The 27,656-nt window shown below is 47.3% G+C and overlaps 1 protein-coding gene across 14 annotated transcripts in view; it reads left to right on the top strand.

Moving 5' to 3' along the window:
- Positions 1 to 7,313: 7,313 nt before the first annotated feature.
- SCUBE2 (signal peptide, CUB domain and EGF like domain containing 2) overlaps positions 7,314 to 27,656 on the top strand; it is a 66,741-nt gene continuing 46,398 nt past the window's right edge. The window contains exons 1-5 of one of the 14 annotated variants that reach the window (XM_057316856.1): positions 7,314 to 7,649; positions 8,834 to 8,956; positions 15,631 to 15,756; positions 20,454 to 20,612; positions 25,339 to 25,464. In XM_057316856.1, the coding sequence (XP_057172839.1) occupies positions 7,517 to 7,649; positions 8,834 to 8,956; positions 15,631 to 15,756; positions 20,454 to 20,612; positions 25,339 to 25,464 (667 nt within the window). In that variant the 5' untranslated portion in view covers positions 7,314 to 7,516. Of the gene's footprint in view, positions 7,650 to 7,926; positions 8,329 to 8,833; positions 8,957 to 15,630; positions 15,757 to 20,453; positions 20,613 to 25,338; positions 25,465 to 27,656 lie in introns of those variants that run through there. The other 13 variants (XM_057316851.1, XM_057316859.1, XM_026486159.3 and 10 more) reach the window with 13 other exon arrangements.

The raw sequence follows: 27,656 nt of genomic DNA, 5'->3' as shown, positions 1-27,656 counted from the left end.
GAAGGAAATTATTCTTTCGTGCTCTGATATGAAAACATAATCTCCCAGTTTATTATTTCTTTTTTTTTTAACTTATGTTTTTAAAACATCAGAGTATATTTTAGGATGATTGAACTTACTAATCCTTTATGGCTTCTGGATTTTGGGTGATAGACTTTTCCTCACTACAAGATGAAAGGTATTTTCCCATTTTTCTTTTCGCATTTTTGAAGTTTTAGAGAAGTTAAGTCTTTTATGCATTTGAAATTAACCCAGTGAGACATGAGGAATGGATTTGACTTAATTTTTGTCTAAGTGGCTCCTCCTTTGTCCTAGTACCATTTATTTAGTGATCCATATTTTCCCTGATGAGATGTCAGCTTTATTATATTGTGTCTGTGTATGATTTTGCAACTATTTTTGGAGATTGTATCCTACTTCATTAGCTGTCTATGCCAACATTACACCAGTTCTGCTTACTGAGGCTTCATAACATCTTTTAGTATCTGCTAGTGCAGATCCACCTCCCCCATCGTTGCTCTGCTTTTTCACACTTTTTGTCATTATTTTTGCCCCTTTCTTTTTCTAGGTAAACTTTAGTATCAATTTATCTAGTTTGGAAAAAAAAGGCCTGTTGGGTCACTCACATTAAAAATTTTAATGAAGTTATGGAGAACTGACATTTTTGTGATGTTTAAGAGCATGTTATATTTCTGCTTGTTCAAGTTTTCTTTTAGATAGTGCCTAGTAGTGTTTAATTTTTTCTTCACATAGGCCTTGAATGTTTCTTGTTATGTTGTTATTGCTATTATAAATAAAGTATTTTTCTATCACATCATTTATATTGAGAAAACCTGATTTCTGTATGTTGATTTTGTTTTCTATGAGTTTACCGTGGTTTTTTTTATTACTTGTAGTAGTTTTGCAGTTGATTTTCTTAGATTTTCTAGATTACAATTGTATCATCTGCAACATGCCTCTCTTCCAAATTTCACACCTCTGATTTATTTTGTCTAGTTGATTTGACTAATATGTCTTGTAAAGTGTTAAATAATAGTCAAGTGATCATCTTTGTCTTGTTTCAGAGTCTAATAGAAGTATTTTTAGTGTTTTCCCATTAAGTTTGATGTTGGCTTTTGGACTAAGATAGATCTTTTTTCATGTTAAAGAAATATCTACCCCTATCTTATTGAATGTTTTTATCAAGAATGCTTTCTTATTTATTTATTAAGAGAGGAGAGGGGAGGGGCAGAGGGAGAAGGAGAGACAGATTTTTTTTTTTTAAAGATTTTATTTATTTATTTGACAGAGAGAGACAGCAAGAGAGAGAACACAAGCAAGGGGGAGTGTGAGAGGGAGAAGCAGGCTTCCCACCAAGCAGGGAGCCCAATGCGGGGCTCGATACCATGACCCTGGGATGGTGACCTGAGCCAGAGGCAGACGCTTAATGGCCGAGCCACCCAGGTGCCCCAGAGAGAAAGAATCTTAAGCAGGCTCCATGCCCAGTGTGGAGCCCAATGACCCTGAGTTCATGACCTGAGCCGAAATCAAGAGTCGCACTCTTAACCGACTGAGCCACCCAGGCACCCCAAGAATACATATTTAAAATGCACTTTGACATCTATAGAGGTGATCGTATGATTTTCTACTTCAAAATCTTTTATTATGATTAGTTATGTAAATGGTATAATATTAAACCATATTTGCATTCTAAAATGTATACTGCTTAATTAAGATGCTAGATTCTGATTGCTGAAGAGTTTTTATTGATGGTCAGAAGTGATATTGATCTATAGTGTGCTTTTGTGTTTTTTTTTTTAAGATTTTATTTATTTATTCGACAGAGATAGAGACAGCCAGCAAGAGAGGGAACACAAGCAGGGGGAGTGGGAGAGGAAGAAGCAGGCTCACAGCGGAAGAGCCCAATGTGGGGCTCGATCCCATAACGCCGGGATCACGCCCTGAGCCGAAAGCAGACGCTTAACCGCTGTGCCACCCAGTCACCTAACGACTGAGCCCCCCAGGCACCCCTAAAAGAGGAAATTCTGACACATGCTACAGTATAGATGAACCTTGAAGACTTTACGCTAGGTGAAAGCAGCCAGCCCCAAATACCGCATGGTTCCGTTCCTATGAGGTGCTTGGAGTAGTCAGATTCATAGAAACAGAGAGTGGGACTGTAGTTGCCAGGGGAGTGGGCAGTTATTGTTTAATCATACAGAGTTTTGCAGGATGAAAAGAAGATCTAGATATGGATGGTGGTGATGGTTGCCCAATGAGGTAAATGTACTCAGTGCCACTAAATTGTACACTTAAAATGGTTAATTTTATGTTGTATGTATTTTACCACAACTTAAAAACAAACAGGGGCGCCTGGGTGGCTCAGTCAGTTAAGCATCTGCCTTCCACTCAGGTTGTGATCTTGGGGTCTTGGGATTGAGCCGTATCGGGCTCCTTGCTCAGCGGGGAGTCTGCTTCGCCCTCTCCCTCTGCGCCCCCCACCCCTGCTTGTGCTCTTGCTCACTCTCTCTCTCTCTCAAATGGATAAATAAAATCTTAATAAAAATAAGAACAAACCCAGCGCAAACAATAAGAAAATGCCCTGGTACATCTAACCAGAGATCCTGAGGTAGGGGACTGCGTCTCGGTTGGCTTCAGTGTTTCTCTTAGTTTACTCTCCTCAGGTTGGTACCAAGATGGCTACTACAGTGTCTCACCACAACCACATCACAGGAAGAAAAGAGAACACTTGCATGCCAGCCTTTCAAGCAAGGGGACTGAGATTCACTCCAATTAGAATACTGTCATATGCTTATCCCTGAACCCATGGCTGTTGCAAGGGGAATAGAATGAAAGATATGTATTTTTTAAGATTTTATTTATTTATTTGAGAGAGAGAGAGAGAATGAGTGGGAGAGAGGGGGAGAGAATCTAAGGCAGACTCCACGCTGAGCACAGAGCCCAACACGGGGCTCAATCCCACAATGGCAAAATCATGACCTGAGCCGAAACCAGGAGTTTTGACCGACTGAGCCTCAACCGACTGAACCACCCAGGTGCCCCAGAATGAAAGATACTGATTGTCTTAAGCCAAGTCCACAGCCTGAGGTTGAGGTTGGGGCAGCTTCCCTCCTAGGAACATGGCCTGCCTTGGGAAGGGACGAATATATGTTAGGAAGAAAAAAGGAGCAGATGAGGATGAGTAAGCAACTAGAAGAACTTACTAGCTCATATCCAGCTCAGAAATATTGAACAAATTTTTCAGGAAATGTGAAAGCCATCGTGGAGGAGAAATTAATGTGTGAGCAAGAGCAGATTGGTTTTCCTTCCAGCATTAGTTCTCAGGACCTGCTAACCGCTGACTCTAGAACTTCCATCCATACCTCATTGCTTTTGGGGAAACATCTCAGCAAGCACCTTTTCTTTGAGGTATATTTATAATCAAGATACATCATGTCATTCATTTAAATATTTACTGACGCCCACTTCATGTCTTTTAGGCAAAGGGAGGAGTGTGGGCAAAAGAAAAGATGTATGAGGGAAGATGATAAACTTCTGGTGTGAGTAGTCTGACGTCTCTGGAGCCTAGCCTGTGAGGGTGCGATACGAGAGAAGCTGAAAAAGTAGACTGGGATCAGATCATAATAGTCTTTGTCTCGGCAGTTCTTGTTTCAGCTTAGGTACTGAAGTAAAACACAGACAATGAAGTGCATTAAGCTTAAGCCAACATCTCCGTGAACTTTTACATATGTATATACCTCCATGTAATCACCACCCGGATCAAGATCTGAAACTGCCAGCATTCCAGAAGATTCCTTCACGCCTTTCCCAGTCAATCCCCATCCCCAGCAGGAAGACTGTTCTGGCCTCAATTGCTATTAATTAGTTCTGTCTGTTCTTAATCTTCACAGAAGTGGCCTTACAGAATTTGTACCATTTTGTATCTGGCTTCTTTTACTCATTGTAATGATCGTGAGATGTCTCTGTGTTGTTGAATTTATGAGGCTTTGTTCATTTTCTTGCTGCATAGTATTCCATTGAATGAATATCCAGCAACTTGTTTATGCATTTTCTAGTTGACTGCCGTTTGGGTTATTTCCAGTTTTGTGCTAGTGTGAGTATAGCTGTTGTGAACATTCTCATACATGTCTTTTGGTGAACATATGTACTCATTTCTCTTGGGTATATACCTGGAAGTGGACAGGCATGGTTTTGTTTTAGTAGGTACTTCCCAAGTTCCTCAGAGTGGTTGTATTAAGGGAGTTTTGACTTTAGTCTGAGGAAGACTGGGAGTAGTGTGATGAAATTTATGTCTGAGTCTGGCCCCCACTGTGAAAGATGCACTGAAGGCGGGTGGGGTTGGAGACAGGGATACCAGTAAAGAACCACAGACGAGGAGCTACAGGGTGAGGGTGAGGGATGAGGGATGGGTGGGTGAGGGATGATGAGGCTCTGAGCTCCGGAAGCTCGTAGGGAGGGAGAGGATGGCTTTGAGAGATGATAAGAAGGTAGAGTTGACATGATTGTTTGGATGTAGTAGGGAGAGAATGGAGTCTAGGATGACTGCCAGGTCTCTGACTTGGTGTTGGCAGAATGGTTGTGCCCTTTTTGGAGAGAGGGAGCACTTGGGAAGGAGCAGGTTTGAGGGAGAAGATGAGCTCTGTTTTGAACATCTTGAATCTGAGGGACCTGTGTGAGATCAAGGTGGAGGTATCCAGTAGGCAATTGGATACATAGAACTGAAGCTATGGGGAGAGGTCCAAGCTGGAGATTTCTGTTATGGAAGCAAGGGAATGAGTGAACCATCAGGGAGGAGGTGTAGAAAGAAGACCCCAAGAAGATGATTGCGAAGGCATATCCTGAGAGGTAGGAGGAAAACCAGGAGCTTGCCTGCTGTGATGAAAATCCAGGGGAGGGAGAGTTTCCGAAACGAGTTTCCAAAAGCTGCTGAGGAGTTAAAAAAGATGGGCATTGAAAGGTGTCTGTTGAATGCAGAGTTTAAGCTAGCCATCCATGGTGCAGAGCACCCAGGGTCTTCTGCCTCTATAGTCTCTTGGGTGCCAGATGCCCACACCAGTGTGATGGGGCTGCTTGGGCCCTCTTTCCCCTCAGGTCTTGTTCACTGGCCTCTCAGCCTGTGGAAAAGGAGAGGAGAGGGAGAGGCAGATTCAGCCTCAGTCCAGGAACAGTGGCTGTGGCCTCTCAGAGAAGTTTGTGGGGACCTCAGCTGGACAATAGAGGGCAGACGGCAGCTAGTGTAGGGCCCACCAAGTCCCTCCCGACATTGAAACACTGAAAACATTGACATTTGAACACAAATTTCCCCTGGAGCCTTTCCCCTATGGAAATTTCCAGTTGTAAACCATACTGACTTTAATCTAAGTGTCAGAAAGGTTGCCCAGGAGTCTGGGAGCCAACCAGCTGAAAGCACATTTGTATGGAAGTCGGGGCAAACAAAATAGAATTCAGAACATTTTTTGAGATTTGTGCCAGTGGTGAACTTTTCCAGGAAACATGACAAAAACTGACCCTCTTAGGCAAAAAAGCACTGGGTCTTATCATAACTAATTTGTGTTCTTACTGAAACATAAACATGTCTTTATTTCTTTACCAGGCAAGGGGCTGGAGGGGGCTCCCATCGAGTTTAATGGGCAGCTTTATGTATTTATATGCTTTGACTGGAGCTAAAGAGGTCTGTGCCACACAATGGGCAGTTTCTAGTTGGATTTTAAAAGAAAATAACTTTGATCATTTCAAAAGCAATGAAGCCTGATGCAGTGCAGAGAAAAGAAAGCGGTAATTTATGGCTACCATTAAGGACACAAAGACAAAGGCGGAGGGAACGTTTCACCAAGTGAAGATTTACAAATGTGTAAAAACCATCCTATGACTAGAAATAGCTGAGTGGCTCTCTCGGTACCAAACAAAAGGGGATAGGAGGGAGGGGCAAAGACAGAAAAAGGGGTGCAACCTGCCTGCCTTCACCGGGGATGAAAAGGTCAAAAGAAAAACAACCACAAGAAAAGTTATTTTCTCAGATTCTCCATCAGGCAGCAGCACCAGCAGTGAAGGCCCAAAGAGGCATTCTTCCCCTAGGCCCACGGGCATGGGAAAGACAGGGGCAGCAGATGGGGGTGGGGGTGGGGGGGTGTGCTACAAAGCGGGAAGGGGATGGACACTAGGAAGACATGTTCTTGTGCACGAGCTAGGTGGGTATTTTTTGTGATGTTTATTTTTTTCTGATTACCAAAGGTGTGTGTGTGTGTGTATTCACTATTCATATATATTCATTATTAAATTTCGCCATAAATATCTATACATGTACACAGGCAGACATGTCTGTCTGTCTGATATGTATGCACAGGAGAAAAATGTAATAAATAAAGAGAAGCTCTGATTAAAACCCCTCGGGGTGGTGTTCAACAACAGCATCTCGGAATTGTTGCTGCATTTGTTCCTGGGGTCACTGGGGTCCTGCCGAGCATAGTGGGCTCCATCATCAGCGGCAAGGGGAGGTATGGAGATGTCCCCTTGTAAGGACTGTCTTGCTTGGAGGGCCAGCTGACAGGCGCTGCCTGTATTTGCAGCTGGCCAGACCTGATGTTCATGAGTTCAGGGGGTCATAGATACCACCTGTGACCCAGGCAAAATTGGTGCTGTCTCTTGTCCCTGCTGGCTCACCTTTGACCGCTAGCCCCCGTTCCCTTCACCTTTTAGGCTGCCCTGTGGATGCATTTAACTTGGGTTGAGTGAGATGAACATTTTCTGCAGTGATTCAAGGCCCAGCATGGCACCAGACAGGAACAGCCTCAGCATGCGGCGTGGTGGGACAGGTGGGCCCCTGCCTGGGCCTGAGGATCTCTGAAGGCCTGGCTTGGGCAGCACGGAGAAAGGTGCAGAGCGTATGTGCGCGTCCGCAGCAAGCCGGTGCTGTCCTCTTCCCTGAGTCTCCTGAGGGTCAAAGTATGTGGAATTGCTCGCTCCAACCACATGACCGGTCCCAAGTGGAGAGGTGGGAAAGCCCCACAGGTGGCTTTAGGGTTGGGGACTGGAGGATTCCGAGCTAGACAGGACGCTTTCTGGGAGTCTCCTGTCGGAATATTTCAGGCCAGAGTGCTGTTTGTGCTCGCAGGACGGACTGGGTCAAGTTGTAGGACCCTGCAAACAGGCGGAGCGCGAGGCTCTGAGGCTCTGAGGGCTGGCGCGGGGCGGGGGTGCGGGAGCAGCGGGGTTGGTGAGGGGGCCTGCCCTGGGGACGCGGGCCCGCCGGGCCAGGCCGACAGCCGCCCTCCGGCCACCGCGGCCGCGCCCCCTCCGCCCAGCGCCCGGAGGGAGAAGGGAGGGGGCCGGGAGGGGCGGCACTGCCCCCGCGCCGCCCGCCCCGGCCCGGGGAGGACCGTGTGAAAATGAGGCCGGGGCTCGGGGCTCGGGCGGGGCCGGGCCGGGGGTGTCAGAGCGCGGCGGGCAGGGCGCCCGCACACACCTCCCGGAGCCGCCGCCGCGCGCGCCGCCTCTGCCCGCAGCCGCCGCGCCATCCATGGGGGTGTTGGGCCGCGGCCGCCCCGGGACGGCCCGGGCGCTGCTGCCGCTGCTGCTGCCGCTGCTGCTGCCGCTGCTGCTGACCGCCGCCGTCCCGCCCGGCCGGGGCCGCGCCCCGGGGCCGCCAGAGGGTGAGTGCCCGCGCCCCGGGGCCTCGGCGCGCACCTGGCAGGGGTCCCCCGGCGGGGTCGCGCCGCGCGGGCCGGGCCGGGGCTTGGCTGCCGAGCTCCGCGTGGTCCCCGCGCCCCGGGGGCCTCACCCGCCGGCCCGGCCAGGGCGCCACGACCGCTTGGGCGGGAGGCTCGGCCTCGGACCCGGGCTGATGACAGTTGCCGGCCGGCCCCGCCGCCCGCTGGGCAGGCCGGCCGCGCTCCTCGTCTGCGCAGACGGGGAAGCGGAGAGCCCGGCCGCGGCACGTCCGTGAGGTCGGCGCGGCTTTGCTGCTCCCCTCCTCTGGAGCCGGGCCGTCCGTGGGCGTCAGGGTCGGCTTCCAGAGAGTTCCCCGTGTGCGAACAGGCGCCGGTTCGGGATCCGGGAGCACACCGGGCTTTGCCGGCGGCCGGACATAAGTGCTCTGCGCTCTGCCTTAAGGGGACTTGCAGAATCTTCCGAACTTTAGTTTTTAATTAACGCCCCGCAGTGGTGTCGCAAGGCCGGTGTCCAGGTTGAGAGGGTGGGCAGCGGGCGATGGCGTGGAAACCTTCCCACTTGGCACCACCCGAAAGCTCAGGATGGTGTGCGCTCAGGGCCCCGGGCGAGCTGTTCCCGCGCACCCCAACCCTGAGAAAGCGGACACCGCCTGGTTTTCAGGTTTGGGTTTGTTCGTTTTGTTTTGTTTTTGCCAGCCTGGTCTTTCCCTTCACCAGGCACTTACTGCTGCCTGCTCACGTGCCAGGCGCTGTGCTGGGCATCGCGGCCACGGTCTGTAGTCAAGGCACCGCGTAGAGGGGAGGGCCGCAGGGCAACAGTGACAACCCTGCGTGATGCGTGCTGTGCGAGGAGATCAATATGGCCGCGGGTTGTGCGGGACACCACCTGCACTGGGGGTCCCGGTAGGCTTCCCGGAGAAGGTAGATTGGAGCGGAGTCTTGCAGGCGAGTGGGAAGGGTGTGTGGGCAAGTAGTCTGGTGACAGGGAGCGGGCTGTGCCTGGAGACGGGAGCCCGGGAGTGGGTGCTTCCTCCCGGGGGCTCCTGAGGAGTTTAGCAGCAGAGCGAAGTGGGTGGGCTGGTGGGAGGTGAAGCTAGAGGAGGGCCGAGGCCAGATCACCAAGGGTTTGGGGCACTGCACCAGGAGCTCGCTCTGCTCTTTTGCAGATGTGGACGAGTGCACCCAAGGGCTAGATGACTGCCACACCAATGCCCTCTGTCAGAACACACTCGCCTCCTACAAGTGCTCCTGCAAGCCTGGCTTCCAAGGGGAGGGCAGGCAGTGTGAGGGTAAGTGACTTGGGGACCAGTGGCAAGTGGGCCAGCCGGGGAAGCTGCCCGCCCCCTCGGCTCTTGTAGTGGCCACTCGTGTTGGTAAAAGTGCTCCTCCACTGCCCCCAGGTCATACGGCCCACCTTCTGAAATACATTTCAGACCCTTAGAGCACTGGGAACATCAGGTCTTCCCTAGAGCTGATTGTAGAGTTTTTGTGGTTCCAAAATGTTGTCTTGTCTAGCTTGTGAAAAGGAAAAGAGGTGCCTTAGTGTTTTTGGTCCCACTCCGTTTGGGGGCAGAAAGTCAACAGCCATATTGATCAGGAGAGGCATGCCTACCAGAGAAGGGCTGATCCTGCCCCTCCCTGTGGCGGTTTACACCCTTGCCCGCGAGTCTGAGTGAAGAAGTCCGGCCCTCCCTTGCGGGCTCTGGAGGCTCCATCTCGTTCATGGCTTTGGGCTGTTAGGCATTGTGACCTCCCAGGCTTTAGAGCTATACCAAGGGCCTGCCTCATTTGGAGCTGCGTGCTCACCCCAGAAAGGTGTGCAGAGGGATATTTTAAGCTCTTAGAGTTCTAGATCTTTGAGCCTCAAGTCTGGACTCTGCCATCTTGTGTTCTGAGCCAGTGTCATGAACTCCGAAATTCAGAACTGGCCAGAGACCGGGCACTCATGGGAGGAGGCTATTCCTGGGGGTGGAATCGTGGCATGTTGAAGCTGGCAGGGCTCTTCTCTTTCAGGGGGCTCTGAGCCATTCCCCTTCCTCAGATGTGAGACACTGAGGCCCGGGGGAATTGGGAAGGGGACTTGGGGCCATAATCACACAGCTAACCTGCAGGTTGAAGAAAGTCAGATGTCCACCCTAGCTCTGTCCCTGGACCCATATCTCTTGTATTCCACTCAGCCTCCTGGTGTCCTTCTTTGGTGGGCGAGAAATTCTGATATTTATGTTTTTCTTTGTGCATGAGGAGCCAAACTAGCTTCTCCTGTCAGAGGAGGCATTCTCCTGGTCAGGTTCATAGCAAATGGAGTTGGTAGTCCATCCTTACAGCCTTGTGTTTCTCTAAGATCATGTTCTCCCAGAGACAGGCAGCCATCTCTCTCTCTCTGTCTTACATGGGGCGGGGGGGGGGGGGGGGAGGGTGGCAAAAGGCTGTCTCTCCCTGAAGCATCTCTCTGCCGATTCCTCTACACCACATCCTCACTGTATTAAATATTCTACTTACAGAACTGGAGCTCACATACGTTCGTACCCTGCTTGGGGAAAAAACTGTTTACCTTTTCACTGGTTTTCTAGTCACTGTATACTGTCTGGGGGGGGGGCAGAAGCTGTGCCATGGTTTCTTTGAGATAAAGTACACACGATTAGCAAATGATGTAGAACGACAGGCGGCAAGAATTTCCTTATTCTTAGCTGTTGGGCTTGACATACGACACATGAAATGGAATCAGTGACAGTTTATTGTTCAAAAGTCTACTGTTTAGTTTAAAATAACTAATGATTGGTGTTGCTTTTATATATTTAAATTGACCTTAAAATAATAATATATATTGTTATAAAAAGTCAAACGGTACAGAAAATGTATGAAATAGAAAATTAAAGACCCTCTTATTCCTTTATCCACAGGTAATCTCTGTTAACAGGGACCATTTGTTCTTTGTAGTGTCATTTAAAACTAAAACTCCAGAGAGATACGATCTTTTACATACTTGTAATACTTTAGAATACCTATAAAGCTAGTGAGTAATGATGTCCTTGTTTAATTCAGATTTCTTGGTGTGAGAGTTGAGAAGAAGCAGCTTTCTTCCAAAAAGGAAAAGAGAAAATGAAGATTGCAAGGATTCAAAGACGTAGATATTTGAAGATGTAACTCTTTTCTGTGTGTTCCTTGGCTTACTGGTTTAAACCTCTTGGGTCCAACCCCTGCGATCGTTTCTGTGGTGTTGATTGTCAGCTTCACTGCTGCTGTTTAAGAACAAGGATGGGAACTGGGTTTGTCCAGCGTGACCGGAACTTTATCCTCCATAGTTTCTTCTGCCAAAATGTTGGAGAAATGAAAATACGGCCCTGAATAAGTATTTTGAAAATCGTATGATTCCAAAGTGGCTTTGAAGAAATGAAGTTTTATTTTAATGGACTTCATTTATGTCCCAGACTTTGGGGATGGGGCGTTTCAGTGGTCGGTGTTCATTGTATGGTTCTTACATCTCAGTCTAGGGAACTGAATCACATTTAACAAGGATGAATCTGAACTTGGCCTTTGTATTGAGAAGCGGTTTTTTTAAAAAAAATACACTTTATTTTGGAATGATTTTAAATTTCATGAAAGTTGCAAAAGTAGTGCAGAATTCACATACGCCCTATGCTTATCTTACCTGGATGTTAACAACTTATATAACTATAGTACGATACCAAAACCAGGAAATTAACGTCGGCGCAGTACTCCGAACTAAATTATAGACCTTGTTCAGATTTCACCAGTTTTTCCCAACACTCCCCCCCCCAGGCCATTCCAATGCAGAGGCCCACAGGACATCAATTGTTGTGCCTCCTTTGTCTCTTCCAATCTTGGTAGTTCTTGTCTTTCCGAGTGTTTCGGGACTTCAACACTTGGATGGTACCACTCAGTTCTTTTGTTCACCTTATGTTTTTTCATGATAGGAATTGATATGGTGGGGATTGACCTAATAAGAGAACGTCCCTGTTTTCTCACAATAAAGTGAAGATTATGCATTGTAGTGATACAAAAAGCAAAGCTTTTGGCAAGGCTGCTACAGAAGCGCTGCTGCGTGCTTTTTAGCACAGCCCGTGCGGGGCTTGCGGGAGGGGGCACAGGATGTTAATATGTCCCATTACTGGCAACATTAACCTTGATCACCTGGGTAAGATGGTACATCGTGGGTTTCTCCACTGCAAAGTTACTATTTTTTTCCTTTCGTAATAAACACACATCTTAGGGCAGGAACTTTCAGTCTATGCTAATATCCTGTTTCTTCTCAAGTCTTTGCCCACTGATTTTAGCATCCAACTGTGGATTTTGCCTGCAACAGTTATTGCTATGATGTAATAACTGGTAATTTTGTATTTCCTTCGTTCCTTATACATCTGTTAACTGAGATTCTTCTGTAAGGAAGATCTTTTGCTTCTCCCCTGCTATTTTATGCATCGAATTATGTATTCATGCCAGTATGGACTCATGGGTATTTAATTATATGTATAATAGTATATTTTGGGCTCAAATTATTCCAATTTAAGCCATTGGGAACTCCTTCACATTGTTTCCGTGTCCTTTTGACATGCTCTCATCCTTTTTTGAGAAATTCCTAGTTTTCTGGTACCATAAGATGCCACAGACGCATCTTGGATTTTCCCTTCCCCAGCCCTAGAACCAAGCACTTCTCCAAGGAGTGCTGGTTCCTTTTATTGGAAAACGGTACATAGAAACCAAGATCTGGATGCTTGGTGTTCTCATTGTTACTGGGATGTCATTGCTCCTAGGCTCTCTCAGTGCACAGATCTAGGAAATATATGTATGTATCCTAACCCACACATACACACTTATCTATATTCCTTATATATATCCATTTGCATATATATTAAAAGCAATGACTTACACTGATGCTTTGGATTCCAAAGCAATGCCACAAGATTTACTCCATCTCCCTTTTTGCTTATTCATAACTTCTTTCTCCAACAGTGAGAGAGGTGGCTCCATTATCTGCAATATAGTTAATTATCTGTTTGTTCAATCCAAGTATAAGCATAAATAATTTACAAAACTACTATTCCAAGGCCTTGCAAGTAAAACAGATTTACTAATTAGAGTACAGTATCTGTATACAGCTCTTTTTATTTTTAGCTTTACAACGTTCAGTCAAGATGTTTTTCAGAGTTACTTGGCTGGTACTTTTCTTCCACATTTCCTTCAGTGTGGTACACAGCTAAGTTCATTCGTTTCTCTTTGTGTCCCCACCTCTGTATACTGTTTGATACCATGTATGTACATGAGTACATGTTTATGTCTTTATGTATGTATGTATTCATGCATATGTCACTATGGTTCTGAGAGCAGAACTATACAAAATGGCACACCCAGAGAACTGTAACTCCCTCTCCGTATTCCTGTTCCTCATCCCTCCTGTTCATCCTCTTCCCTTATGCCATGAATCACCAGTCTCTCTAGCGTCTAGAGGATAAACTAGGTCTACCCTTTCTGCTTCCTAGATTTTTTTGCAGATAAATGTATATTTTCTTTTCTTCCTTTTTTTTTTTAGGAGCAAGAATGAGTGAGAGAGAGAGAGAGAGAGAACAAGTGTGAGTTGGGGTGGGGGGAGAGCAGTGGGAAAGGAAGAAACAGACTCATAAGCAGGCTCCACTCTCGGTGTGGAGCCTGACGCGGGACTTCATCTCATGACCCTGAGGTTGTGACTGAGCTGAAATCAAGAGGTGAAGACGGTTAACTGACTGAGCCACCCAGGTGCCCTGATAAATGTGTATTTTCTTTTTAACTACTTAAGTGCTTTGTAATTTTTATAATATAAAATCCACCAATTCAACGTAAATATACAAATGAATGATTTTGAGTTAATTAGCTGAGTTGTACAGCTATCACATAATATAGTTTCAAACATTTTCCTCGGCTCAGTAAGATCCCTTATTCCCAGCCTGGCCCCAGCTCTGGACAACCACTAGTCTACAGCCTGTCTCTGCAGATTTGCCTTTTCTGCATATTTCATACAAATAGAATCAAACAATATGTGGTCTTTTGCTTTTGACTTCCTTCCCCTAGCATGTTTTTGAGGTTCATCCATGTTGTAGCCTGTACTGGCATTTTATTCCTTTTTATTGTTGACTAGTATTCTATTGTATGGATATACCATATTTGGTTTATCCATTCACCAGTTGATGGATAGGTGGGTTGTTTCTACTTTTGGGCTATCATAAATAATGTTGCTATGAACATTTACCTGGAAGTCTTTGTGTGGACATAAATTTTCATTTCTCTTGGATGTATACCTAGAAGTATATAGAAATTTCTAGATTGCATGGGAAATTTATGTTTAACCTTTTAAGAAACTGCTACACTGTTTCCAAAATGGCTATGCAGTCTTCCATTACCATCAGCAATGTACGAAGGTTCCCATTTCTCCACATCCTCCTCAACATTTGTTATTGTCTTTTTTTTTTTTTTTTTATCAAAACTGGTCTACTAGGTGTGAAATGGTATCTCATTGTGGGTTTTAATATGAATTCCTGTAATAACTAATGATGTTGACCATCTTTTCATATGCTTATTATCCGTTTCTATACCATCTTTGGTGAAATGTCTATTCAAATCGTTTGCCCATTCTGAAATTGGGTTGTTTGTCTTATTATTGTTGTGAGAGTTCTTTGTAAATCCTTTATGAGGTCTGTGATTTGCAAATATTTTCCACCCAATCTGTGGCTTGTCTTCATTTTATTGATTGATTGATTGATTGATTGATTTAGTGTGTGTGTGTGTGTATTTTAAGATTTAATTTATTTAGCTGTCAGAGAAACAGAGAGAGAGCATACACAAGCTGAGGGGGGGGAGGCAGTGGCAGGCAGAGGGAGAATCACGTTCCCCGCTGAGCAAGGAGCCCCATGTGGGACTCAAACCCAGGACCCTGGGATCATGACCGGAGCCAAAGGCAGACACTTAACTGACTGAGCCTCCCAGGTGTCCCTTAAAAGTTTAAAAGTTTTAAATTTTTATAAAGTCTAATTTATTCATTTAAAAATTTACGAATTATGTGTTTGGTCTTGTATCTAAGAAATCTTTACCTCACCCAACTTCTCAGATTTTTCTCATAAAAGCTTTATGTTTTCTCTTTAAAGTTTCATAGTTTTAGCTCTTACATTTAGGACCCTAATCCATTTTGAGTTGATTTTTGTGTAGGTGTGAGTTGAGGGTCTAAATTCATCTTTTTGCATAGAGATATTCAGTTGTCTCAGCACCATTTGTTGAAATGACTATCATTTCTCCCAATAAATTGCCTTGGCACTCTTGTCTACAATCAGCTGACCATAAATATAATGGTTTCTTTCTGGACTCTCTATCCCGTTCCACTGATCTGTATGTTTTTCTTTGTGCCTGTACCACACTGTCTTGATAACTGTAGCTTTTTGGTAAGTGAAAGTCCTCCAAATCAAAGGAAGGTTCTACTTTTTCAATATCATTTTGGTTCTTCTGAGTCTTTTGCATTTCTGTATACATTTTAGGATAAGCTTATCAAGTTCTGCCAAAAAGCATGCTGGAATGTGTGTATTTTTCGTATTCCCTGATTTTTTTTTACATGATAATAAACTACACATACTCTTTTGCATTTTGATTTAACTTAGTAGTATATCCTAGAAATCACCTCAAATCAGTTCCTAGAGATCTTTCTCATTTTCTTCCCTCTCAACAGCTATATAGTACTTCATTGAATAAATGTGCCATAGTTTTCAACTACTTTCCTATGTGTGGGCATTTAGGTCGTGTCTAGTATTTTGTGATTACAAACAATACTGCAGTGAAAACCTTGTGCATATTGTTTTCCCTGTTGTTGGAGATGTGGCTTCAGGCTAGACTCCTAGACGTGGGATGGCTGGTTAGGAGGTAAATACGCGTATCTCCATCCTAAAGAAGTGGTCCCTGTCTGGCTGACTTCTGTTTTATTCCTCAGACATTGATGAATGTGAAAATGAACTCAACGGAGGCTGTGTCCATGACTGTTTGAATATTCCGGGCAATTATCGCTGCACTTGTTTTGATGGCTTCAAGTTGGCTCATGATGGTCATAATTGTCTTGGTAAGGAAAACAGTTGGAAGTGGCAGTGCTCCTTTACTTACCCTCTGGTGCCCCACCCTTTTGTTTCCTTTGATGAAAACATACGCATTAAAACAAAAAGGGGATCAGAGACTTGTGTCTTCTGGCCTCCTAAAAATCACACTCCCTGCAGAAAACCAGGTAAAGTATTTCAGTGTTTATGTAATCATTCATGATATAAATTCTCCATTAGTCTAAAGAGACAGACATCATTGTTATTACTTATTTCTAGCATTGGCTTGTCCCCTTTAAGATCTTTGGTCTTGAGTTGAAAGACTTAGAACCATTTCTTTAATGTCGTAAGTATCTCTATCCTAGAATTAGGTAAAACTACTTATTCTGAAAATTCCAAATGTGTGATTGGATCTCAGTCAGGTAAACCTACCCCCTTTTTGCTTGAGAGACAGAGAAGTTCAAACAGAAACGTTCCATTAACATCCTCGTATTACTCCACACAACAGGAACACCTGTTGGAGTTTCAGTCCCTGAGTTAGGGACTGCAGAGAGCGTTATTTATGTTGGTTGCTTATGCCAGGAATAAATCAGAATTCAGAAACAGCAAGCATTTGGATGGGGCCAGGTGGGCTGAGTGTTGAATAGTCTTAGAGGATACAGCACACCTGGCAGACAGGTACTCGTGGTCTGTTTGCGTTTTAAGGCCGGCGCTATCAGTTGTACAGAAGGACATCCTGGGAGACAGATGGCATCAGGGTCCTTTGACACTGACGACCCTTTGTGTGGTTAACCTGCTGAGGTCGGCTTGGCTGACCAAGGAGTAACTTGAGCCAGGACCTGCCCCACTATGGTACAGGGGGAATGGCTGATTAAATGCTTTGAGTTCAGCATAAAAGTCACTAGATAAGCACTGACAGAACTCATTTTTTTGAGTGGTGGAGAAGGAGAGACTTTTCATCTGGGAATCAACCCTTGTATGACATTTATCCCATTTCAGTGTCCCCTGGTACCCCATCCTGATATAGATTCCAGCCCTTCCTGCTGGTGCCCTGTGTAAGATGTTAATCTTTGGGTCAGAACACTTGGCCTTGCAAGCCTGCAACTGTCAGGAAGATTTGATTGAGGGCTGAGGGCTCACTAACCCCTTTGCAGACTGCCTAGGGCAGTCAGGACCACAAAAAGACACTAGAGAGCCAATCTTGACAACAGCAGTCAATTGAGATTAATTAAAAACTAAACAAACAAAACAAAACAAAGTCACTTTTTTGGGAAAGCATGCAGTATGCTTTTGGGTTTTTTTTAATAATTTTTATTTTGTTATATTAGTCACCATACAGTCCATCCCCAGTTTTTGATGCAATGTTCCGTGATTCATTATTTAGCATGCAGTATGTTTTGGGAGTTTTGTTTTTACCATTTTCTGGGGGTGAATCTCACATTTCCTTTTGATTTGCCAAAAGTGGCATTTGGGGGAGTTTATGCCTGATGCAGATCCAGTCATCACAGTTGTGCTCAAACCCCAATTTGTGCCTGGGGAACGTGTGAGCTTCCTAAGAGCATCAGGCCAAACCACTCAGGGTTTAAGGACCTGGGCCAGGTTTGGGTCGGGAGGTTCCGAGTCAAGGCCGGCTCAGAAATCCTGAGGCCCCAAGTCTTTCCTTGCCTTGGCTGCTAACACAGATATTCCGGCAGAGCATCTCCATTTCCCCTCCTTGGGGTCTCTTTCTGGCCTTGGTAGCAAGGATCTGCCTAGCAGAAATGTCCTGAGTGTCCACTGAGAGTATCTGAAGGGGCTAAGGGTTCTTTAAAGGAAGCCGTGGGAAAATGAGGTGGTGTGGTAAGAAGGGCAGGACCGGCAGAGACAGATTTCTGTGCCATTTAGACTCGAACGGGCTGAAGCATTTTGGACGGGGAAGCTCAGAGCCAAAATGTTTCAGAGCCGCACTTTCTTGCGTTCCCTGGGCTGACCGCCGACCTCTCCTCGGCCCCTCACCCCACGTTAGCCACAAATCTATTAGCCAGAATATACACAGTACAAATACCACTGAGCTCTGGCACCAAACCCAGAGTGCTCCAAGATCCTGAAGGCCCGTGAGCCTGAAAAACGAAATGCGGCTCTTCCGTGTAGCTCACCTGCCTGAGTTCAGTGTCCGTTGGTTGTCTGGGCGTGCTTCCTCGCTGTTCGGTGTTGTGGCAGTAATTCTGCAACTCTGGCTGCCCATTAGAATCATTCGAGAAGTTTAAAATAACCCCATTCCCGAGGTCTCATCCAAGATGAGTTCTGCCAGCGTCTCCGGAAGTGGGGTCCAGGCTTCTGGGTGCTAACATGCAGCCAGGGGTGAGCACCTCTGGTCTGGAGAAACTCAGCAAGCCAGCAAGACCTATTTGAGCATGTGAACACACACACTTTTGTATTAATTCACCTATGTCAATGGCACATTTCTAATGGCTTTGGAGAAAGGAATAGTAGGTTAAATGTAGGGTGGGTGGGTGGCAGGTCGGAGGGGAGCACACCTGTACTCAAAACCGGTCCGGGGTCTGGTGATCAGGGAGACAGATCTCTCCTGCTCACCATGAGCGCTCATCATGGAACACCTTGGCCAGGTGCGTTCCGGCGCGGCTCGTCCTTTGGAATGTGCTCCCTTTACCCTTTAGCATTGAGAAGGGCAAGTTTGTTCGGCTTGAGGGGATGGCTCGAGTCCCATCTGTTTAGAAAGACATCTGCCTGGTAGTGTGGGAGGATGCATGACTGTAAGATCTGAAGCTTGAAACCAGATAACAGATATTTAAATGTGAATTTTCTTGTTATGGTTGTGCCCAGAAGCTAGTGTTAGGCACATGGGAAATCAGGCTGGAGAAGTAAATTGCTTTTATTATTTATTTTTATTTTTAATTTTTTTAGATTTTATTTCTTTGTTAGAGAGAGAAAGAGAGAGAGAGAGAGAGAGCAAGAGCATAAGCGAGCAGGGGGAGGGGCAAAGGGAGAGGGACAAGCAGATTCCATGCTGAGCACAGAGCCTGATGCGGGGCTCGATCCCGCAACTCCGAGATCATGACCTGAGCCAAGATCAAGAGTCAGATGCTTAACTGACTGAGCCACCCAGGCACCCCAAAATAAATTGCTTTTATATTAGCCTTCTCCTTGAGGCTTTGTCATGTCTGAGGGTTTTCTGGAAGTTTCCTTTGCTTTGGCTCTGGTGATGCTATGCTCTCCTGCTTTTTTGTTCATGCATTGAATAATGTGCACCAGCAGTTCCAAGGCCATGCTAAATAAAACAAAAATCTCTGTCCTCAAGGAGTCTGCAGTCCAGTGGAGATGGAAAGGTGAAAGGTTTTGAGGGGTCAAAAGATACAAATTAAAAAGGGAGATTTTGAGAACGTGATATGGTGAGTGTATTGATGGAGCCATTCACAGAGTAATATGTAACACAGTGGAAGGAAAGTCCCTTAACCCCACCCCGGAGGGCGGCAGAAGACAGGCGGAGGAGGACTCCCTCCCTTTCTGTCTTTCTGATGGCTCCTGCTCTGGGGCTTCTGCTGTCTCCTCTACGTCCTCCTGCCCCTGGTGTTCTCCTGAATTCTGCCTCTGGCCCTGTGCTCTCTGCAGCCCTTCTCTCCCTTCCCACTCCAGCCTCCAGCTTTCTCGTCTTCTTCCACCACAAGTAAACGGCTGTCAGAGGTGTCTTCACAACACCAGACTCAGGTTTCCCACCATGTACTGGCCCAAGGCCTGAAGGCCCGCATCTCACACGCATCACCTCCCTGCCGTGGTGGGGGCCGACCACATCTCCAGCCCTAATGCCCCACCCGGCTCTGGTCTTCATGTTTCTCGGCACCCCCACCCAATGCCCACGTGGTTTTCCACCCTGCAGCACCTTGCCACGGTCCTCTTCGATTTCTTCCTTCCTAGGCATCCCCATGGCCAGGCCCCAGGTCCAATCCCCCACTAGTCCCAGCTGACACGTGTGAAGCCAGACTCCCAGGCTTTCCATTCTTCTTCTTCCTTGTACCCCACCCTTCCTGGGCTACCACCTTCTTCCCAACTCAAGGGTCTGACCACGCCACCCTTGCTACAGTGGTTCCCAACTGCCTCCCAAATCCAGGCCAAACTTCTTTGCCCGGTATTTGAGGACCTCCCAGCTTTATCTCCTGTAACTTCCCTGCGTGTACGTATGCTCCAGCCAAATTGCATGGTCACCCTTATCTGAACAGACTCTGTGCTCTGAGCACCTGCACTGTGATCATGCCCATTCGTTTGCCTAGAATCCCTTCTGGTTTAGAACTGAAGACATCCTGTAGGGCCCATCTTTCATCAGCTTTTCCATAAAACCCATCCTGATACCCCACAACCAGGTGACCTCTTTTTCCTTCGCACCACCTTTTACTGTATCTCACAATTACTCCGATGTTTGTCTCCTTCCCTCTGCTGAAGGGCAGGCTCCTAGAGCAGAAGAATTTGATCCTACTTCTCTGTGTTTTACTGTCTCCTCTAGCCCATAGTTTGGGAAGAGAAGGTGTTCAATGAGTAGTTACTGAATTGATTATCTTGCGTTCGTGTGGAAGGCCTGGTTAAGGGGTCCCTGCTGACTTCAATTCTGAGAGCTGCTGTGAGGCAGGGAAGGAAGAGGGACCTCATCTCTGCTCAGCAGGTGTCCCTGAGCTGCCGGGAGGGGTGGACATTTGAAAGAGTCCCCAAGCAAAGGCTAATCCTCCTCTCCCTCCAGACGTGGACGAGTGCCTGGAGAACAATGGCGGCTGCCAGCACACCTGTGTCAACGTCATGGGGAGCTACGAGTGCCGCTGCAAGGAGGGATTTTTCCTGAGTGACAATCAGCACACGTGCATTCACCGCTTGGAAGGTGCCTCGGCTCTGCTGTGGGCGGGTAGGGGTCGGTGGGAGGGGGTGGGCAGGGTCGCCGCCTCTGAGAACCTCCCCCCCTTCAGTGATTTTCGAGGGGAAGCACGGAGTATGGGAAAATCTGGAGGCCTGAGGATGAGTCCACACCCCGCCAGTGGGTAACCCTGGGCGAGCTCTTCTAGCCCCCGCTTCCTCACCTGGCGCAATGAGTGGGTTGGGCTGGGTGAGCTCTGAGGTCTCTTCAAACTCTCACATTCCTGATTCTAATCTTTAAATAGAGAACATTTCAAACCTGACTAGATGTCTCCGGAGAAATGTAATGGACAATCTGCCAAGTTTTCCAAAAAAGGTGCCGCAAACCACAGTGCCAAGCGCGAGCCTGCTCGGGGCGCCGGGTGGGGAGGGAAGGGCTGGGCCTGCTCAGAGGGACTCGCAGGCCCAGATCCGGCCTTGCCTCTGCCTCTCATGGCTGAACTCTGAGCCTCTGGGGTTCCAGCGCGGAGGGACCCCCTCCCCAGACGTGGGCTTTCAATGCTGTGGTTTCCTCGTGCCGCCGCTTACCGTTCCTCCAGAAATTTGTAGACAGCTCTTCAGATGGCCTCCCTCTTGTGCTCTTTCCTTTGGGTCTATACCTCTTTTATTCTCTCTCAGTTCAGTGGATTCTCAGGGGGAGAGACGTTAAGGCATGTGGCCAATCAGCCACTTCAACCAAACGGCAGGTTTTTCATTCTCTGCTCTTTCTTAAGCCAAAGGACCACATTTTGGTGGCTGTGTTGTCCCCAGGTTGCCTGTGCGTGTTTGCGTGGGAAGTGCTTTGAACAGTAGACTGTTAACTCCTCTTGGCATGCGCTGCTTGTTCATGCTCATAACTAGAGAATGAGGCGATTTTAAGTTCTTCTGCTATTTAATCATACATTTGTAGATTTCGTGTTGAATCATGGTTCTTGTGACTTTTTTTTAAAAGTTTATTTGAGAAAGAGAGAAAGTGAAAGAGCACAAGCAGAGGGGGAGGGGCCATGGGAGAGGGAGAAGCAGACGCCCCCCTGAGCAGGAAGCCTGATGCAGGGCTCAGTCCCAGGACCCTGGGATCCTGACCTGAGTCAAAGGCAGATGATTCACTGACTGAACCACCCAGGTGCCCCTCTTGTGACTTTTCAAGGGTGTCTTTGTGGAAGATGATTTTTGCCTCATTTTCCAAGAATGATGGGTCCTTCTTTCTACCTGACTGGAAATGGCTGCTTGGGTGCTAAGAAGAAGGGTCCCAGGCCAGTGGGTTTGCTGGGCCTTGTCACCCCGAGCCCGCTCCTTCTCAGTGTTAGCGCAGGAGAGACGCACGCACTGGCTCTCATCAGGCAGATCTCTTCTCTCATGCAGGCATGGCCCTCGACAGAATAGCAGTTGGGTTTCACATTCCTGGTGGGTTCTCTGGACTTTTCTGTGAGCCTCGCATCTGGGATGAGGCAGGACTAAGAAGCCAGCAGTAAGAGCGATCTCAGGGTACCTCCTCTTTCGTTGCTCAAAGCTGCCTTCTGGGAAGTCACTAGGCCTTCCCTACAGGCGCACGGACAGAAGTGGGAAACCTGTAGGTCAGGCCATTGCCGTTGCTCAAACACCGTATGGATTCCAGCCACTCCCAAAGCAGTTCACAGCTATTAAGATCACCTCTTACCCTTGCACTTCCAAAGCAGTGGCTCGGCCCTTCTCTCCCCTCCGACAGGACCTCCAGACTGATTACAGACACAGGCTCTTCCTATAACACAAGTAAATACAAAAGCAGTTCCTTTCTGCAATCTGTGTTTTCTAAATTTTCTACAATTCAGACATTCTTGGATTCCCTGAGGAGTATTTAAAATGAACGTACTTGTCTGGAGCTAAAACCAAAACGCAAGAATTTGAGTTGTGGTCTGGAAGTGCTCTCTGATTTCTCTGTGGTGTTGCAGCCTGATTTCTTGGTGAATTCACGGCAGCGTGAGCCAGCAGATGATAGCGGTCCGTAACTGAGACCCCGTGCAGCCCGCGGTGTAAACTCTTCAAGTAGAACAGTCTGTAAACAACAGTGTTCCTTTAGGATTTCCTCCTTGATGTGCACATTAAACCCTTAGAAACTGTATTAAAGTGGACTTTAGAACCCCCTGTTGATACTCCAAAATTGGTTAACAGCAGGTAATATGCAAGCTAGTATTTTTTGGTGTTGAAGTTTTTTTAATAATTATTTACTAAATGTCCTTCAATTCAGGGGATCATACTAGATGATTCTGAGGGAAAGCTTAAGCTATTGATTTTTTTTTTTTATTCTTAGAGACCCCACAGCTCTGATAAAGAGACTGTGTGTTTTCACCCATGTAATGGCGGTAGGCTGGAGAGAGACATCCTGCCCCAGCCAGGCTTTGTCCCTATTCATGGGTGCTCAGGCTCTCAAAATGAGCTTTCCTCTTTGGTTTTGTCTGCTCTGAGAATATTTTTTGATGTTTGCACCACTGCCTTTTCAGAGTAGGGGGAAGGTGTCAGGGTAGTGAGGAAGGGGCTGTCTCTCAGCAGGGCCTGTTTCCGTGTTTTATAGAATGTTTCTCACTCTGCTCACAAGGCCTATTTTTCTCCAGTTTCCAGAAGTAATCTTCAGTGGCACCACCACAGTAAGATATTTCTAATGTTTTGAGCTATCTCCCTCCTGGTGAACCAGGAACCCTAAACAGGATGGATTGCCAGCCCAATTTCTTGGGCAGGGGGAGCCAGAACCATGGCGGGGCCTCCCAGTTTGGACTAGACCCATCTGCCTCCCTCACAGTGGCCTTTTTTTTGAGTCAGGGAACTATGAACAGCTTCCAGGGCACCTTTTGAAGAGCTCCCAGCATTTCCAGAGCCATTTGAGCATCTGTTATCTCCTGGTAACTTCAGGTCTAACTCTGCTGTGATAGGACATCACGGGACAACGTTTCGTGTATCCCCATGGCATCTGGCACACAGTCAGGCTTTTGGTTTTTTTAACAGTCAATTCTTATGAAATATTTCTTGGGTAAATGAACCGCTGCTCTGAGGCAGGAAAGGTCACTTTGCAAATGTCTTCACAGACTCGTAAACAGAGTGAGAAGAAGCGGCAGCAGCCGACCTGTTTGGAGGCTGTGCTTTGCAGGTGTTGCTGCTCCCCTTTCTGGGGCACGGTGGTTCAGCTCTAGGTGCTGCTGGCATCTGTGATCCCAAATGCCCTGCTGACCCAAGGACAAATGGAATTCTTGCCCGGCCTTCCTAGGAGGACAGAACGTTGCTTCCGGCGGCAGCTCTCACCTCCTGTGCCGTCTCAGGGTTGGGAGCAGACAACGTTCCCGCAGATCACCAGCCAGAGCTGCAAGAGAGCTTCAGTCCGCTCGGGTGCCAGCCCCGTTCTGTGTTGATTGACAGCAGCCTTGGCGTGGGCGAACGGCTCTCAGCACCGTCCCCGCAGATGGGGTGCGGGAGTTCAAGCAGCTTGTAACTGTCAGATAAAAAACAAACTGGTTTTAAGAGAGTGTGGGATGTATTAACTGTTACGCAGTCTTTTGGGATCGGAATGACATCTGTTTGTATTAAAACAGCTATCTCAGTGAAGCATAGATCCACGGCTCTGTGGTGAGAATTGGAGGGAAGTGACTTTTGACTTAATTAGAACCACTTGGCTAAGGTTTTAGGGACACAGTACAGAGCAGTGTAGGATCCCAGAGAAGTTGAATGAAAACTTCTTGTACTCCTGTTTAAAACAACGCTACTTCCCATGCTAGAGAGTGCCTTGTTAGCTGAGAACAAAAACCTACTCTCCAAGATGGTCATGGCGCAGATGGAAAGAAGTGTCAGACCGGCACGTACTCAGGAATGCGGTGCGAGCCGAGCTGAGGTCTCGAGAATGCTCTTGGGCGTGGCGATAGCTCCTCCAGATGCTGGCAGGTGGCGGGTCCCTAGGACTCCAGCAAACCACACAGACGTACAGTCCGTTATGAGCCCCGTCATTTAAAGGCATGTTAAACCAGCCGGGGGAATAACCCCCTTCCCCGCGCTGTTACCCCAAGATTGGAGCGTAATGAAAATGATAGTCTACCTGGAGAGAATTTTGCAGCGGCCGAAGGAAACCCCACGCGTGAGGGCTCTCGGTTCCCTCTGCCGCTGTGTTGCTCCTGTGCTCTGAGCCCGCTGGGGGCACCCCAGGGACTGAGAGGGGTCACAGAAGAGAGGCCCCTGGGCCGGTGTTCATGTGCGGATGCCAAAACACAGTAGTCACAGTCACCTCCAAGGTTTGGATTTGGTTGGGGGAGAGAAGAGGGTTGATGTTTTCAGAAAATCATCTTCAAGAGTATGTGAAAAAGTTGGCCATCTTTATCTGTCTGCAGATTTTCTTAGAGAGATTCTCCTTCTTTCTTTGTCTCCTTGGTCAGCATGGGTAACAACCTGGTGGAGGTAAGGGTCCAAGTGCTGGTTCCTGGGGTCTGCAGACTCCAGTGGCTCCAGACCCACCGGAGAGCCCTGGCAGGCGCTTTCTTTTCCGAGTATTAGGAAGGCTCCTTCCTCTTTAGGAGACTTGAGACATCGTATCTCTTGGGTGACAGAGGAAATGTTTCCTGTCTCTGTTAATTGACCTGACTGGATTTTAACGACCTGTTCTCTTGAAATGTGGGGCTGGTGGAGACCCCGGCAGTCAGGTCCCACCCTCCAGCCCTTCGCAGTGCCCCTGGGGCTCAGGATTGTGCCCACAGCCTGGTCACTGGCTGCGTGCTGCTGTTTTGCAGAGGGTCTGAGCTGCATGAATCAGAATCACGGCTGTAGTCACATCTGCAAGGAGGCCCCGCGGGGCAGCGTCGCCTGTGAGTGCAGGCCGGGCTTTGAGCTGGCCAAGAACCAGAGAGACTGCATCTGTAAGTACGGACCAGCACATGCCTGTGCTGGAAGCCATGCTACCCCAGACGTTGTCCTCTGCAGCCCAGCATCAGAAATGCCCCCTTGTGGCAGAGCAGCCCGTCAGGGGAGGGAGCCTTCGCAGGATACTGACCTCCCCTGAGGACTAAGTTCGCTGCACAAGGGCTGGTCTCCCCTAGGGAAGGAATATGAACCAATCAGAAGGAAATAAGATTCAGAAGTAAGGGCTGTGAATACTGGGGGTCTGGCTCCCTGTTCCCACAGAATAAAATCAAATCTGGTCATCTGGCAATCACAGCTCTTTGCTCCCCGGTCCTACTTCTTGTACAAACCTCATCTGCCTCCTTTTCCCAAACACCCGACCTCTTTCCTTTCAGAGAACAGCCCATGTTCCTTCAGGCCTCCAAGCCTTCTCCAAGCGCTCCTCCCTCCCTGGCTTGGTGAATTCTCATCCAACCTGTAATATTCTGCCTAACTTCTAATAATGAGAAGGAGAATAGCTACTTTTGAGGGCATGTGTACTATGTGTAAAGGCTTGTCCATAGATATACCAATTCTATTGAATTCTTAATCTTACCACCCGAAGCCAAGTGTTATTATCCGCATTTTTAGTTGAGAAAATTGTGGAGAAGGTAAAGCAACAAGGTCATACAGGGAGCATGAGGCCAGTTAGGGTTCAGATGTAGGTCCTCCTCGCTGTAAGGCTGGGGCACCTTTCTAAACGTCCCCGGAAGCCTGCCCTCACTGGCCAGCCAGCCATTTTGTATTTTGGCTCCCACAGCACTGTTGGTTCCTCAATGATAGCACGTGACATCCGGGTTGAATTGTGCATTTATGTGTCTATCCCCCCAACGGTGAGTGCCCCCAGTCAGGGACCTCGTCTTATTTTTGCCTCTCAGTCTTCCCCCAGTGCCCAGCACAGATGTGCTCAATACACTTCTGTTTTCTGAATGAATGAATGAATGAATGAATGGTGTCCACACTCCGAACACAGCTGCCACACAATGATGAAACACAAGAATGTAACTCCAACTGGTCATAGGAAACAGCCGGCCATTGAAGGTGTTCCTAAACCACTATTTATGCCAGAGGAAACACCGACGGTTTTCCTTTAGCAACTCTTCCCAGAGCCATGGACCTTCTGTAATCCCCTGCAGTTTGCTAGCGATGGTTGTTTAAGGCGAGTCGACCTCAGGGGTTAAGAGAGGAGGAGGTCGTTTCTCGGTGAGAGCCTTCTCTTCATTGTCTCCACCACAAAACAGAGAGTGCAGCCCTGAAGCCTGCCAAGCCAGGGCTGGTGCCACCACCACCACCACGTGGGGCCCCTTAAAGTGAGGCTGTCCCTGAGGGCTTCCAGGGGGCTGAGCAAAGTGGAGATCGCCTTCTTGGCTCCCAGGATCTTCCTTCCCAAGGGGGACCCAGGTCTCCAGATGAGGCTCACCTGTGGAGTGAGACTCTGGGCATTTCAGTTTTTCAGAGGCCAGTACAATACCTGGAATTTAAAATTTAAAATTTTAAAATATTTTTAAGAGGTTACTTTTCAAATAATATTATAATCCCGTTTGAGGAAAGAACAAAAAGCAAAAAAGATGCAGAATTCTACCACATAACCGGCCGTTCCACTTTGTTTTGCTCTTCCTTCCTGCCTTTTCTCATATTCCTATTCAGTTGTTCTCATGCGTGCACAGTGTTTACCTCGTGCGATCGCAGAACAGTTTCTTCCTCACATGACGAATCTGTATTTAGTTCTTTTAAACTGGAAAACTTACAAATGCCTGTGTCAGAATTCAAACAGTTCTAAGGGTGTAAAGAAAACACACCCTTCCCTCCCCCCTTTCTCCTGCTGGGGGCAACCACAGTTCAGTTTGGTGAATCCATCGTTTTGAGTTGGCTTTTTTTTTTTTTTTTTTGGCTGATTATCAATGAATTCATACACAGTCTTTGTAATTCTTGGGTAATGTTGCATTAATTGTGTGCGGAATCATAATTTCTTCTGATTACCCTCCCTTCTAACTAATCCAGATAGAATCAGATGAGAGAAATCCTAACGTACGCGTACAAATGAGTATTATCTGTTTCTTCCAGCCAGAAAGTGCTGTAACATTTTTTATAGGCCCATTGTGGCTGCATTAATATGCAAACTTCTCCTGATAGACCAGAGCAGTAGTCTAGAATCTTTGGTATAATTCCC

This window comes from Ursus arctos, unplaced genomic scaffold, assembly GCF_023065955.2.
Source record: "Ursus arctos isolate Adak ecotype North America unplaced genomic scaffold, UrsArc2.0 scaffold_22, whole genome shotgun sequence".
NCBI classification, from domain to species: Eukaryota; Metazoa; Chordata; class Mammalia; order Carnivora; family Ursidae; genus Ursus; species Ursus arctos.
Note: the sequence above shows the minus strand (reverse complement) of the source record. Positions and strands in the feature narration are given on the sequence as shown.